The following is a 15544-nucleotide window of genomic DNA, read 5'->3' as shown; positions in this document are numbered from 1 at the left end:
ACTCACCTGGGACCTGCTTTGCTCAGAGAGCTGCCTGCACTCAGGCAAAAAGGGCTTTTCTATTTTTGAAGCAACGTGAAACTCGTAATTTTCCCCACTGAAAACAGACACACTCCTCAAGTGTGTGCCAGCCCAAGGGGCCACCAAAACCACTCCAGCCCTGCCCTGGGCCGGCTGTGAGGGTGGATCAGCATCCCAACCTGCCCTGGGCCACTGCAAGGGGCTGTGGCCACGGACACTGCATTGACCCCACTGCTGGGTTTGGGAGCCACAGCAACCAGGAGCAGTTCAAATGTCCTTGGAAACACTGGGGAGGACTGGGACATACTGGGGGACACTGGGAACACTTTGGGAGACACTGGGACATATTTTGAGTGATACTGGGGGATACTGGGACAAACTGGGGACAATGGCAACAGTGTGGGGAAGACTGGGGAATACTGGGTCGTGCTATGGAAGATACTGGGGGGAACTGGAAGGGAATGGGAATGAACTCAGGTGTATTGGGAGGGACTGGGCTGTACTGGTGATGAAATGGGCTGTAAAGGGGGGGACTGAAGGGGCACTGGGGTACAACTGGGCTGTACTGGGGATGAACTGGGCTGTACTGGGAAGGACTAGAGGGGTTGAATCGGCTGTTCCCGCCTCCGCAAACTCCCATTTGCCGAGGCTCCCGCCCGTCACCGCCAGCACCCAATCAGTGCCAGGAAACCGGGGCCTCGGGGCGGTGCCTGGTGTCGGTGCCACGTTTCGGTTTTGCCTTCAACTCCCGTCATGCACCGCGGCCCAATTGAGCCCCATTGCAGCCCGGACTACAATGCCCGTCATGCCCCGCGCTCCACAGAACCCCGCCCCCGCATCCCCCCTCCCCCCCATGTGTACCCTACGTTTCCCCCAGACCCTCCAGGATCCCTAAGTGCCCCCTCAGTATTTATTTGGAACCCCCCAAAATCGTCCCCGACTCCCCTGAATGTTCCCAACCCCAGAGATGCCCGTTAGAGCCACTTCTGGGAATTCATCTCCGATCATCCCCCGTGCTCTCAGAGCTCTGCCCAACACAGTCTCGCGCCGAAAATTCCTGCTGTGCCCCGTGTCCTAAAGCGCCCGGTTCGAGCTCCCCAAGTTCCCCCCAATTCCTCCCGAACCGCACACGTTTCCCCCGAGGGCCTCAAGTCGCGACTCGGACGCAGAAGTGTCCGCCAAGCGCCTTCCCGGCCCCGCCACAGCTCGGCTTTATGCACTTCCGGGACTACAGCTCCCAGCATGCTCCGCGGCGCACACGGAGCCCTATTCCAGCCGTGACTCCATCTCCCGTCATGCCCCGCGCTCCACCGACAGCCATTGGAGCCGCGCCTCGAACTCCCGTGATGCTCCGCGGCCCCGTTACACCGTGTTCTACCCGCGCCTACAACTCCCATCATCCCCCGCGCCCCAGAGAGTCCCCTCAGGGCCCCCAAGTGCCCGCCCGGACCCCGAAGGGCCCCAGATTCCCCTCCCTGACCTCCAAGTGCCCACCCGGCTCCCCCAGATGTCCTTCAGACCCCAAATTTTCTTCAGATTCCATCCCCAGGTTTAGAACTGCCCCAAATGTGCCCCAGAAATGTCTCCGTGGACCCCAAAGTGGCCCCTTTTACCCTGTCTGAGAAAACGATAAAGAAGATGACAAAAGGAGTAAAAATAGGACTAATTAGCATAAATAGGGAGGAATCAATAGCCAGATGTTGTCAATGAATTAATGAAGGGAATTGTGTAACTTAGAACCAATGACCAATAATTTTTTTGGTTGCTAAAAATGTATCGATTTTTAAAATAAATGTAAAACTTAGGTAAAAACATATATAATAATATATTATATATTTATAAATATTATTATAATTTCCTTATAATATTATAAAAAAAGAAATATTCATACTTTACAAAGATTATTTCAGATGTCAGATTTTAATGGATGATTTCAGACACGGTGAGGTTGGGGTGAGGAGCAGGTTGTCCAAACAGGGTCAGCCTGCAAGGGGCTCATTCTCCATGCCCAGACCTCCTAAGGAGACACTCAGCATTAAGATCACTTGGGGAATGTTTCTTTCACCTCTTCAATGGACTGAAAAATAAAAAAAAAATGCAGCCTTGATTAGAAAAACAAATCAGGAGATGCACTTTGAAATCTTCCTCCATAAGAGAACTCCAAACTGGCTCCAAGCAGCTGCACAAGCCCTGGAGACGAAGACAAGTGAAGGAAGAAAAGGAGGTCGTGACTGCTTTCTGGATTTGAATCAGCCCCATGCTGGATTTGGGGCTGAGTCCAGGACGCTTAGGCATGGAGAGAAGGTTGAAGAAGCTGCTCAAGGAGGCAGAAGCAGAACTCCAAGTCCCTTGGAGCATCCCTGGGCCCCACTGAGGGCAGGGAGTGCCAAAGGCTCCCCAGGGACTGCTGAGAGCAGATCCTTGAGGCCAGGATTGCAGGGAGCCGCAGGCTGTGAGCAGGGAACTGCAATGCTGAGCAAGGCCTGGGCTGGTTGGAGGCAGCAGAAAGGCCAAGCCCTGAGCCCAGGCCTGGCACAGCAGGGCCTGTCCCTCCCGGGTGGCTCGGGGCTGCTTGTGGGGCAGTGGGATGGGAGGGGCAGCGAGGACAAATGGCACAAAGCTGTGTGACACTCCCGATCCTCATGGCACTGCGGGCCAGTGTGACACAGCAGGGCCTCATGGAAACAAGAGGCCGTAATGAGCCTGCGGGGCTGTAACACCCCAGAACACTGAAATAATGGGGGTACCCAAAGGTTCTCTTACTCGAGTTTGGTGCACAAGGAGAAATGCCAAGCAGATAGTCTCAGGATGAACAGATGCACAGAATATTCTTATTTGCAAGGAACAGTCAAGGATCATAAGTCCAATTCTGAAGTTAATGGCCCATAGAGGGATGGAACCCTAAACCTCGGTGATATTAGCACCATACTTTAACCAACTGAGCTAAGAGGTCAAAGCAACACACAGCTCTACTGGCAAAATAGAGAAAATCAAGGAACTTGGAAAACCATTTAATAAAACATCCAACTCAAAACTCTTATCATAGCAGTAGCTTCATTGACTTAGCCCATTTGACCTGGAAACCTTTACAGAATTACAGAATGACAAAATGACTAGATTGGAAGAGACCTCCAAGATCATTGAGTTCAACCCATGTCCCAACACCTCACCTAAGCCATGGCACCTAGTGCCACATCCAGTCTTTTTTAAAACACATCCAGAGATGGTGATGCCACCACCTCTCCAGTCAGATCATTCCAGAACTTTATCACCCTTTCCGTAAAAATCTTTTTCCTAATTTCCAACCTATATTTCCCTTTGTGCAGCCTTAAGACTCTGTCCTCTCATTCTGTCAGTGGCCGCCTGGAGAAAGAGACCAAGCCCCACCTGACTACAAACACCTTTCAGGGAGTTGTAGAGAGTGATAAGGTCATTTCTGAGTCTCCTTTTCTCCAGGCTAAACAACCCCAGCTCCCTCAGTCGTTCCTCACAGGAGTTGTGTTCCAAGCCCCTCACCAGCCTTGTTGCCTCCTCCGGACACATTTAAGCATCTCAAGGTTATTCTTAACTGAGAGCCCAGAACTGGACACAGCACTCGAGGTGTGGCCTCAGCAGTGCCGAGTACAGGAGAAGAATGACCTCCCTGCTCCTGCTGGCCACACCATTCCTGATCCAGGCCAGGTGCCATTGGCCTTCTTGGCCACCTGGGCACACTGCTGCTCATCTGCCAGCTCCCTCATCACCCTGGGGTGGATCCCACCTGGGCCCATTGATCTATGAACATCCAAGCAGCTCAGCAGTTCTCTGACTGCCTCCTCCTAGACACTAAGTTCCCTCCCACATCCAGTACAGAACAAAGGTTGGCCTTCCTATTGCAGTTAATATATGTGAAAAACTTTTTTTAATATCCTGTACAAAATTGCCAAATTAAGTTTGAATAGAGTTTTGGATTCCCAAACACTTTTCCTACATGCCCTAGCAATCCCCTTAAATACTCCTTGACCTGACCCTCCTTCCAAAGATGATACATCCTCTTTTTATTCCTAAGTTCCTTCAAAACCTCCTTGCCCATCCAGGCTGGACGTTTGCCTCGTCAGCTCATCTTTTGGCACACAGGGAAAGCCTGTTCCTCTGCCCTCAAGATCTCTGCTTTGAAGCACGCCCACCTTCCCTGGACTCCTTTGTTTTTAAGGGCTGCTTCCCTAGCAACTCCCTGAGAAAGTCTCGTAAATAGGCCAAAGTCTGCTGATTGGAAGTCCAGTGTAAAAGTCTTCTTGATGTTCTTCCTGATTTCACCAAATATTGAGAACTCTATAATTTCATCATCACCGTGTCCCAAGGAGCCTCCAACCACCACATCTCCCACCAGCCCTTCTCTATTTGCAAACAACAGGTCGAACATAGGCCCTCCCCTGGTGGGGCTCACTCACCAGCTGCAACAAAAAGTTGTCCTCCATACACTCCAAAACCTTCCTGGACTGCCTCTTTCCTGCTGTATTAAGTTCCCAGCAGATATCTGGCAGCTTAAAGTCACCTACAAGAACAAGGGCTGGTGATCCTGAAACATTCTCCAGCTGCTTTTAGATTAAGTTGTCCACCTCTTCTTCCTGGCTGGGTGGATGATAACAGACTCCCAGCAGGTTCCCCCGGTACCCCGTCCTGTTTTCTTAGGGTACAACAGTAACAATGGAAACCTTACCAAGGGCACAACTCCCAAGTCCACAAGGAAAAGAACAGACAAGATGTCAAGTTCTTCAAATATTTGTCCTGCTTTGCTGCAAGACTCCTACTGCACACATGATGTGGAAAGCCAAGGGAAGCTGCAGTTGGTGGCACGTCTTGTGACAGAAGCTGCACCTGGTTCTCCAGGAAGTGTTCTTGGAAAGAGCAGACAGGAGTGTGGAGAAGATTCAGGGAAAACTGAAGGATCTTTTAAGAAATGAAATGAAAATGTAAAGAAGCAATCAAAGATGTCCTTGTCAAATGATTTTGATGCTCTTCTTTTCCATCTTGCACTACTTCTCCATCCCATGAACTACAAATGGATCTCACCTCTAAGATCCATGATTTGGCAAGTTTGAGATGCTGTAAAATACCATGAGCTACACACAATTTGCCTTCCCCTGTTTTTCTTGGAAAGCAATGCTGGAGACACAAGTGCAGTGCTTGGGCCAGGTACGAATTCTGCATTCAGGGAACGTGCTCTGACAGTGTGTGACCCTCAGCAGGGACAATGCACAGCAGCAACCAAGGGGATTGCTCTGCCACAGTGCAGGAGTCAAGACTCTGGGTCTTGGCTCCTGTGGGCAAAGTTCCCGTGTTTGGACAGGCTCGGGGCTGCCCCCGGGGAGCACGGGGCTCGGCGTGGGGCTGAGCGGGCAACGGACAAACGGACCCGGGGAAAAACGGCCCCGGGGCTTCAGTTGCTACAGCAGCAGCGGCAGCAGCGGCAGCAGCGGCAGCAGCAGCAGAAAAAGCGACTTTTGGCGACTTCCTCCTGCTTTTCCTCTTCCTCTCCTGCAGGCCCGCACCCTCTCCCTTAGTCCCGCACCCTCTCCCGATCTCCCTGTCCCGGTGTCCCCGTCCTCTCGCAGTCTCCCTCTCCCCTGCAGGGCCGGGCCATGCCCCCGGCCCGCCCCCGGCCCCGGGCAGGGCTTCCCCATCCCCGCCCCCGGCCCCGGGCCTCCCGCCGCGGTCTCGCCTCCGCCGGGCTCTGGCTGTCCTGGCGATGGCGGTGGCGGACGAGGATCAGTGCCTGGGACTGCGGCAGCATCGCCGCCCTTTGCCTCCGCCTGTGCCGAGCCCGGCCCCGGCCCCAGCCCCGGCCCCAGCCCCGGCCCCGGCCCCGGCCCCGGCCCCGGCCCCGGCCCCGGCCCCGGCCCCGGCCCCTGCCGGGCCCCGCGGAGGACACAGGCGGCACAGCCGCTCCCGCGGCCTCCGCCGCGGCTTCCCCGGCCCGAGCTCCGCCGCTCGGCAGCGTGGCCGCCGGCCCCGAGCTGCCGCTGTCGCCTTGCCAGGAGCAAACGCCTGGGGATTCCCGGCCCGGGGCGGTTGAGGGGCGCTCGGGGGCCGTTGCTGGCCCCAGGCCGAGCACTGACAGCCACGTCTCGCCGGCAGGGAAGGCGCAGCAGGGCCTCCAGGAGCAGTACCGGCTGGGTTCGCTGCTGGGGCGCGGTGGATTCGGAAGAGTCTTCGCAGGGACGCGGCTCTCGGACGGCGCACCGGTGAGCGGCGGGGCTGGCGGCGGGCGCAGGAGGAGGAGGAGGAGGGCGGAGGAGGAAGAGCATGGGGCTGGGCAGCGTGGGCAGTGTGGGCAGCGAGCTCAGGCCGCTGCTCCCCTTGGCTTGCAGGTGGCCATCAAAAGGGTGCCACGGAACCGCGTCCGGCACTGGGGAGAGCTGGTGAGTGAGCGGGGGCCAGCGGGAGAAGCCGGGGCGTGCCGGGCGGGGACGAGCCGAGGCCCGGCAGGGTGGAAGCCGCCAGGACGCCTCGAGGGAGAGGGGGCGTGGGGCCAGCGGAGGGTGCAGAACATCCCAGGCTGGGTGAGGGCTTCCCCACCCCTGGCACGGCCTCAGCCCCACTGACGGCATCGTGGTCATCCCACAGCCCAACGGCACCAGCGCACCGCTGGAGATCGTGCTGCTGGACAGGGTCTCCACTGGCTTCCCTGGTGTCGTCCAGCTGCTGGAGTGGCTTGAGCTTCCCAGTGAAATTGTGATGGTGCTGGAGCGCCCGCAGCGGTGTCAGGACCTCCAGCATTTCATTCGGGCACGGAGGTTCCTGTGCCTGCTGCCTGTGTCACTGCACAGGGGTCATCAGGTGGGCACAGGCAGCCCTTGTGCTGGAGCTGAGTTGCCATGCGAGTTGTTTTGGCTTGTGCTGGTTCACTGACAGCTGGGGCCCTGGGCAGAACACTGACAGCCTGGTCTCACCCCCAGGGAAGGAGAAGGAGCCCCTGGAGAAGCTGGACCAGGTGGGGCTGCTGCTGCTGGAGACAGTGAGGACGACAACAAGGATGACAACCTCTTCCTGAACCTGGCCACCAGCAATTGAAGGTGATGAACTTCAATTCTGGCACCTTCTTCAAAGTCAGGCTCCACAGCCAATTTGCAGATGAGTTCGCACACAGGGGGATGCTCCCAGATTTGGGCATTGCACAGCCTGGCCAGGAACCAAAGGTTCCCCCCTTTCCTGGGGCTGATGCAACTGATTGTTCAGTGGGCTGCCAAGCTGCTTTTTGGCAGGGCTGGGGGCACGGTCTGGGGTGGTTCTGAAATGGGAGTCGGCTCCTGGCCCTGCCAACAGCCGCCACCCCCCACCATGCCCTGGGCTGGGGCTGGGGCAGCCAGCCCGACAGAAACCAACCCCCAAGGTGGGAGCAGAGGTGGGACTCCAGAACCTGTGCTCGGCTGCTTTGCTTTGCCGGCAAGGAAGGGCTTGGGCTGCTCCACTCCCTTTGTTTTCTTTGGCATCACCATTAGTTTGGGGGGCAGTGTAGGGGGGGAAGAGTGAAAGCATGGGCTTCCCTCAGTGGTGGGTGGGTTTTTCCCTAGCATGCAGGGCATGGGGGCTTCCTCAACCTCTGACAGAGATAGGATCTTTTACCTTTTCCCTTTTTTTCCTTTTTCGTCTGTAATCCCTTTGTGAATTTTATGTTTGTTTTTCTAAAGGAAGCCTTCTAGGTGGTGTCCAGTCTTGACTGGGAAGTGCTTGGGACCAGCTGTGGAGTGGATGAAGGAGAAGGCTGAGGACGTGGTTTGGGAGCAGCTTTTCTTTGCGCGGCGGATGGCGTGAGGTGTGTCCCCGTCTTGTTGGCACGGGTGGGGTAAGAGCTTTTGGGAGATGGCAGCCAGCACAGGAGCATCCTGCTCTGGGCAGCTGCTGGGGAGGTGGATCTGGCCTGGCTGGCTGCAGGCTGGGCACGTGTCCTGCGCTCCTGCTCTGCCGCCAAAGGCAGCAATGATGGGCAGCTTTGGGCCCCGCTCTGAGCACGGCCAGCATGGCCTGGGCACCGCGGGCGGCTGGGACAAGGGCACAGGAGCCTTCAGCTGACGGGCGGTTTCTGGTTTCTGTCCTTGCAGCCGGGCTCTGCGGATGCTGAGGCTGCTCTGGGCTCTGCCAGGGCTCTGCTGGAGCTCAGCACCGGGCCGAGATCAGCCAAAGAAGAAACGGTGTGACCTGCAGCAGACTTGCCTTGAGCATTTTGGCAATGCAGCTCAAGTTTGCAGAGGATGCATCTCCAAGGGATAACATGACACCTCCCCAAAATAAAATTGTTCAATACCTTCTGAAATGAAATCTATCTGGGGTGACGCCAAATGACATTTTTCAGCTTGCTCAAGCTGTAGCTCAGGCCTTCTCTGAACAGTTCTGTCCCCCACCTGCATTTTCCTTCACAACTGCTCCCTATTTTCCCCCAGTGAGTGCCCAGCTGATTGCAGTCTCCATCACACTATTGCCATCCTTGGTGCCCGTCACCATGAGGAAGACCAAGCCCCAGGCTTAGGGACTCATCCTGTCACTGGCTGAGGGGCAGCAATGCCTCAGAGGTCTGGTGGCATTTTAGTGTCATTCAGAGCTGCTCTCTTGCCCTCAGCTCTCCTCACTGCTGAGTTCCCACTCCCTTTTCCTCATCCTTCCAGCAGGATGAGCTCTGTGAAGTCCCATGAGCCACGCCACTCTTCCCGGCCCACCCACCCACCTCAGTTAGGCTGAAGCTGAAGGGTCTGTGTGTGCCAGGGGCTCTGGGATGTCTCTGTACCCATGGACAGTAGGGTCTGTGTGTGCCAGGGGCTCTGGGATGTCTCTGTACCCATGGACAGAAGGGTCTGTGTGTGCCAGGGGCTCTGGGATGTCTCTGTACCCATGGACAGAAGGGTCTATCTATACAAAGGTTTCCATAACATCATTGTTCCCTTGGGTATGGAATGAACACAGAGTGAAGGTGTCAGTCATGCTGCTTGTGCACTCCTTCCTTTCCATACAAGACACATCCATGCACACCCCCACATACAGATATTTTAAAAGGATAGGGATGGATAGAGATTTCCCACAGAGTTCTAACTTTGGCACAACTCACTTGTTTGCTGATGGTCAGGGAATTTTTTTCCCAGCTCTTTGTGAGTAGGTTTCCAAGAGCTGAGGGGAGCCGCATTCAGAAGCAGTTTCAGGATTTCTAGGCAGGAAATGGAGCTGACAACCATCAGTGTAACTCGCCCTATTCATTGGGATGTGCTGCTGGTTCTTTAGGAATATGGCACGATGGAGCCACTAGACTTGGAAAAATCCCAGCTCTCTGTGGATCTGTGGAAAGGGGGGAGCAGCCGGAAAACTTTGTATCTGCTTTGGGGGCCACAAGGTCCAAGTAGCTGCGGTGGCAGAGGGTGACCAGGGCTGGTGGCAGGTGAAGTCCCATTTCATGACATTCACGAATGGAACAGGACGAAGTTCCAAGCACCCCCAATCCCACTGATGAAGTCTTTGTGATGCTGCACATGCTCAAGGGAAAGCTGCTGTCACACAATCTACTGAGATTTATATATCTTATTTTTTTGCAATACTTTATGTCTAAGTTTCAAACTGCAAAATTTTTACACTCACGATGCAGTCATGCACATTCCATCTTTCAATTTCCTATTGCTCCAATCCACTATTTAAATTAACTTAATATTGGTTAAAAAGCCCAAAATCTGCCAAAGGAATTCAGCTGACGGATTTTTTCCACCAGCACATTAACAAAGTAAGTCACTGAGTTGTCTGTTCAAAAACTCAGTTACCTCTTTCCTAATCCAAAGTTACAGAAGACTTTTCACTAAACATTTGGGGTAGTTTTTATCTTTTATATATTTTCTAATCTTTTCTTTTTCTTTTTTCTTTTTTTTTTTTTCAAAACATAAAACACATCCTATAAAAGGCATTTCCTTTGCTCCTGGTTCCCCTGTGGAGCTGCTCCCTTCCTGGTGGCCGAGCTGCTCAGGCAGAGCCCGGCAGCTCCTGGCCCTGCAGGGCTGAGGCTTTTCCCCGTTGCTGGGCACAGACTGATGGAGCAGCACTGCTGAACACGGGGACACACAGAGGGAGCAGAAGCAGCTGCCTTTGTCCACCTGAAGCTCCAAGGCCCAAACTCTGAGCAGACAGGGCCAGAAGAGACTGGCAGGCTCCCTGTTTGCTGTGCTGCCCCACTTGTGCCCGGCCCAGCTCTGCGGGAGGCAGAGGGAGAACAAGGGGCAGCTCCTGCCAGCCCCCAGCCCAGGGACCCCTCCGGCCCCGGCCCCTGGGGCACTGTCAGCACCCGCTGCTCCAGCCACGGCTTCTGCTGGCCCTGACAGCAACAACCAAATTGTGCCTGATCCCCAGGGAGCAGCAGCAGGGCCTGCATCTGATCCCTCAGTCTGGGGCAGGGCTGGACAAATGACCCCCACAGCAGCAGCAGCAGCAGCAGCACATGGAGCTGACTTTGAGCACAGCCCCTGCCACTGTTCCCTCCCGTGGGCAGTGGTGTCACAGCAGCCTGAGGCACCCGGGAGCCCTCAGGGCCAGCAGGGACTTGAGATGGCAGCCCTGGGCTCCTGGGGGTTGTGAAAGGAAGAGAGGTGGGGACTCCTTCTCCACGTAGAGCTTACCAGATGGAAAAGGCTGCTGTGAGCAGGCAGCTGCAAGGGCAGAGAAAGGAGGGTCTCCACCACTGGATCTGTGCCAGTTCCACAGTCCTGGGCAGCAGCCACCGAGCACAGGGGGAACAGAGGGCACAGCAAGAGGGACAAAACCAGGCAAGGTCAGAGACTGGGAAGAGCCGGACCTGGGAGCAGGAGCAGCTGCTTCATTGCACTCTTGGAGAAAGCTCTTGGCTGCTTCAAAGTGCTGAAAGGCATGAGGCAGGGAGGAGGCCACACCAAACAGTGCTCCTGTTTTCACACCCTCCCCTCTCAGTGTCCCAGAAGGAATTGGATGAACTGTATTCTTCTCTCCGAGTCGTTTCGTTCAGTGTGAGCAGCTTAGCAGCAGGAGCTGAAGGAGCTGAAGCCTTAGGCCACAAGCACTGACCAAGAGGAAATTCTTGAGTCAAGTAATGCTGCTAACATGGACCTAACTGAATCCAGCAGATGGAATCCTGGAATTATAGAATTCTTTCTGTTGGGAAAGACCTCTGAGCACATCAAGTCCAGCCGTTCACCCAGCAGTGTCAAGCCCAACACTAAACCTGGTCCCTGAAGTACCAAGGCTGGACAACAGGCCCTGAGCCAAGGTGTCCTCTGGATGTAACTTCCAACCAAAGATTATCTTTGTATGTGCTCATTAATGAAATATGCATGGTCATTAGTGCTGTGATAGACGTATCCCCTCATCAGTGAAACATGGATTGATCTTTCTGTATTTAGAAACTGGACAAGGCCATGAAATCCGACATCTGGCCTTGTTTGGGGGTGGATGGTATTGGTTATTGGTTATATTTGAGCTCTGACCAGGCTTTGGAACAAACCCAAGAGGAGAATAAAACCAGATGTTCCCGCACCAGAAGTGCTGTCAGTTTGTTTATTCAGCGCTGTCAGAGCTGGGCCCTCTCACAGCCGGGTTGGAGCCTCACCTGTGGCTGGAGGCACCTGCAGGAATTCCCAGTGTCCGGGAGTGGCTCTGCAGTCCTTGGCTGTGACAGCTTCCCCCAGCTGATGTGTGGATCTGGTTGATGGGAAAGTCTGAGAGTAACAGGTACATCTTTTTTCATAATCACTGCAGGCAATCTTTGGTAGTGACGATTGGGTGCATTGCTGAGCTTCCCCTTTTGTCATTCTTTGCAGTTTTGCGTTATAATAAATCACACCATACCTGAACCTTGTGTCTGTGTTTTTGGTGCCGACCCTGCTCAGTGGCAGAACAGACACTGCAGCCCCACAGAACCAAGGGTACATTGTGACACTGCGGGGCCTGGTGTGACCAAGGGGACCAGAGTGACACCGTGGGGCCCCATGGAACCAAGGGACCGGTGTGAAACTGCGGGGACTCTTATAATCAAGGGCCCATTGTTTTCTTCTCCCTGCCCCAGCCCTGCAGAGCAGCCCAGTCCAGTCTGGCCCAGCAGCAGGAACTGGAGGCACTGGAGGTCATGGACAGCCACTCTGTGTCTGCAATGCTCAGGAGATGCTCAGCTCAGGCAGCTCCTGCAGCCCCAGGGCCAGCCCCGCTGCCCAGCACAGCAGCAGAGAGTTGGCCCCGGGGCTCCTCAGGCTGCTGCTGCTGCCCCAGGGACAGGGCAGCCTCTTGCCAGGGCTCCTCTGCACACCCACGGGCTCCTGCTCTGCTCCTGGCACACGGCAGCTGCCCACAGAGCCTTTCCCAGGGGAACACGTCTGTGCTGGCCTGAGCAGCCATTGCTGCAGCCCCTGCCCTGCTGCCCACAGCCCCGAGCTGGGGCTGCTGCTCTGCAGAGCACGGGGGCTGTGCTGCCCGGGGCCCTGGGCTGCCTCTGCTGGGCTCTGCTGCTCAGCCCGGGAGACAGAGGCAGCTGATGGTGCTCCCTGCACTGACCCCCTCCCACACAGGCTCTGCTGGGGCCGTGGAGGCTGCTCAGAGCTGCCTGCCTTGTTCCAGGGCTGCCACATGGCCTTGGGGCTGCCCTGGATCCTCCTGGGGAAGTTCCCTGAGGGCCAGAGCAGTCAGTGCCCAGACTCCTCTCCCTGTGCCTGCTGTGTCCCCTGGGGCTGCAGAGCTCTCCTGGCTCACAGCAGACATTCAGTCCTTGATCTCGGGGTGACCCCACCCTGGCCAGGCCTGTGCCCAGGGAGCTCCACTCCCTGCTGATCCCTGGCACACGCTGTCCCTGCAGCTCCCCTGTGTTCTCCTGGCAGCTGCCAAGGCCCTCCAGACAAACATTCCCCTGCCATCAGCCCTGGCACAAGCTGCAGAGCCCCAGGAAGGTTCAGCACAGGCCATTCACCATCTGATGGGCCCTGGCCACCAACAAGCAGAACCTGAGGCAGCCCTGAGTCCCCTGAAGGCCACGCTGGGACCCTGATGTCATCCCACTGAGCCCTGGGAGAAAAAGGAGCACAAGGAGCCTCTTCAGAGTCTGTTCCTTGGGCCTGTTCCTGAGAGTGACTCTGCAGGGAGAGCAAAGCCTTCCTGCCCTGCCCTCCCTGTGCTGCTGGAGCTGCTGTGCTGGAGCCCAGCTGTGTCCCAGCACTGCCCATGGCCAGTCCCTGCCTGTGGTCACAGCAGGGACACGCAGCAGGACAGTGACCAATGTGCCAGAGCACTGCGGCCTTACAGCCACAGAAGGGCTGGGAAGGAGAGGCTGGAGCTGGGAAGAGCAGCACTGAAAGGACCAAGCACTGCTGCTCCCTGGCAGTGTAGCTGTGCTGGGACTCTTTTCCCCTTCTCGCCTCTAACTTCATGCAGGTTACAAAGATGGGATCCCAGGAAAAACAAGCACTGCAAGGTAGTTTATTTTCTTGAAATGTAGCAATACAGTAAATCCTGGTTTACAGAGCTTCTGGATAAAATTCAAGAGGCAGACAGTGAATTAGATGGGGGTGATTAAAAAAATTTCACTGGGGATAATTTTCTGACAGAAAAACCCATTGAACACTACCAAAGACCTGGGAAGGCCTTTTGAGCCTGTCATGAGTTCCATTCTGAAAATTATGGCCAAGAAAACAGGCAGTTTGTTGCTCCTGAAAAGCATCTACTCATCATTTTCCTCAGGGCATCCTTGAGCTCCTGGTTCCTCAGGCTGTAGATGAGGGGGTTCAGGGCTGGAGGCACCACCGAGTACAGAACTGACAATGCCAGATCCAGGGATGGGGAGGAGATGGAGGGGGGCTTCAGGTAGGCAAATGTGCCAGTGCTGAGGAACAGGGAGACCACAGCCAGGTGAGGGAGGCAGGTGGAAAAGGCTTTGTGCCGTCCCTGCTCCGAGGGGATCCTCAGCACAGCCCTGAAGATCTGCACATAGGAGAAAACCGTGAACACAAAACAACCAAGACATAAACAGATGGAAAACAAAAGAAGCCCAAGTTCCCTGAGTTTGGAGTGTGAGCAGGAGAGCTTGAGGATGTGTGGGATTTCACAGAAGAACTGGCCCAGGGCATTGCCATGGCACAGGGGCAGGGAAAATGTATTGGCTGTGTTCAGCAGAGCATTGAGAAAGGCACTGGCCCAGGCAGCTGCTGCCATGTGGGCACAAGCTCTGCTGCCCAGGAGGGTCCCGTAGTGCAGGGGTTTGCAGATGGACACGTAGCGGTCATAGCACATGATGGTCAGGAGGGAAACCTCTGCTGAAATGAAAAAGACAAACAGAAACACCTGTGCAGCACATCCTTCATAGGAGATGGTCCTGGTGTCCCAGAGGGAATTGTGCATGGCTTTGGGGACAGTGGTGAGGATGGAGCCCAGGTCGCTGAGGGCCAGGTTGAGCAGGAAGAAGAACATGGGGCTGTGCAGGTGGTGGCCGCAGGCTACGGCGCTGATGACGAGGCCGTTGCCCAGGAGGGCAGCCAGGGAGATGCCCAGGAAGAGGCAGAAGTGCAGGAGCTGCAGCTGCCGCGTGTCTGCCAATGTCAGCAGGAGGAAGTGGCTGATGGAGCTGCTGTTGGACATTTGCTGTGTCTGGCCATGGGGGCCTGTTCAAGGAGAAAAGATCAGTGACAGGTTAGGAGAAAGTTCTTTCAGTAAAATCAAAGCCTTTTCCCACAGACCATTCTTCTGTATCACACTGACAGCCTTTTGATTTTCTAGCAGATTTTCCTTAAACTCCAACTGGGGAGCCCTGGTTGGTGCTGGCTGAGTGGGTCTTCAGGTTCAGGGCAATTACATGCAGGGTTTTTATAATTCAGCCTTGCCGTGCAGACGTGAGAGGGGGACAGGGAACCCGTCCTCGTGTTCCACTTTGAAACGCTGTTAATACAGAAGTCTCTGTCAGCTTGTACTCCCACTGCCAGTGACCAGGAATGGTAAAGTCTGTTTAAATGTTCTAGAGTTTTTTCAACAGCTTTTCTTCATCTCCACTTGACTATTTTTGATGTCAGAAACTCTCAGCATTTCTGCTGCTGCGCTTAGGGAGAACAGAGCAAGTTCTCTGAGGCAAGGTGGTGCATGGAGAATGAGGGGAGGACCTCTGTCACCCTGTCCTGTTCCAGGATTCTCTGGGCTTTCACCTGTCCCCTACACAGGATGATCACCCTCCCATGTTTCCTTTAAAAACCGTCCTGACACTGCTGAGAGCTGATGGATCCACCAAAGTCCACCCAATGTCCATCCTCTTCTCAAGGGCTCAGCCCCACATTTGTACCCAAGAACACACGGGACTCATTCCACCAACCCAACAGCATTTTCTCCATCACAGAACTTGTGTGTCTCCCCGTGGGGCTTTCAGATAACACAAAGATGCTACAGGGCAGGTTTGCATTGTGGAGGGAAGCTGGAAGCTTGGAAGGAAATCTCAGGGAGACTTTCAAGTGTCCTAATGATGGCACTGGATTAAATGAGATGGAGCTCCTTCCCTGGCTGCAGTGACAGCATTGCCCACAGC

The 15544-nt window shown here is 55.1% G+C and overlaps 1 protein-coding gene across 1 annotated transcript; it reads right to left on the bottom strand.

The window, feature by feature from the left end:
• Positions 1-13471: 13471 nt before the first annotated feature.
• LOC136304106 (olfactory receptor 14J1-like) lies at positions 13472-14613 on the bottom strand. Its single transcript, XM_066207766.1, has one exon. It carries the CDS (start codon positions 14611-14613, stop codon positions 13657-13659), a length of 957 nt encoding a protein of 318 aa, XP_066063863.1. The 3' UTR covers positions 13472-13656.
• Between the last annotated feature and the right edge of the window lie 931 nt (positions 14614-15544).

This window comes from Chamaea fasciata, unplaced genomic scaffold, assembly GCF_029207755.1.
Source record: "Chamaea fasciata isolate MVZ Bird 193981 ecotype frontalis unplaced genomic scaffold, bChaFas1.0.hap1 SCAF_50, whole genome shotgun sequence".
Lineage (NCBI taxonomy): Eukaryota > Metazoa > Chordata > Aves > Passeriformes > Sylviidae > Chamaea > Chamaea fasciata.
The sequence above is the reverse complement of the archived record's forward strand: the minus strand, read 5'-3'. Positions and strand labels throughout refer to the sequence as shown.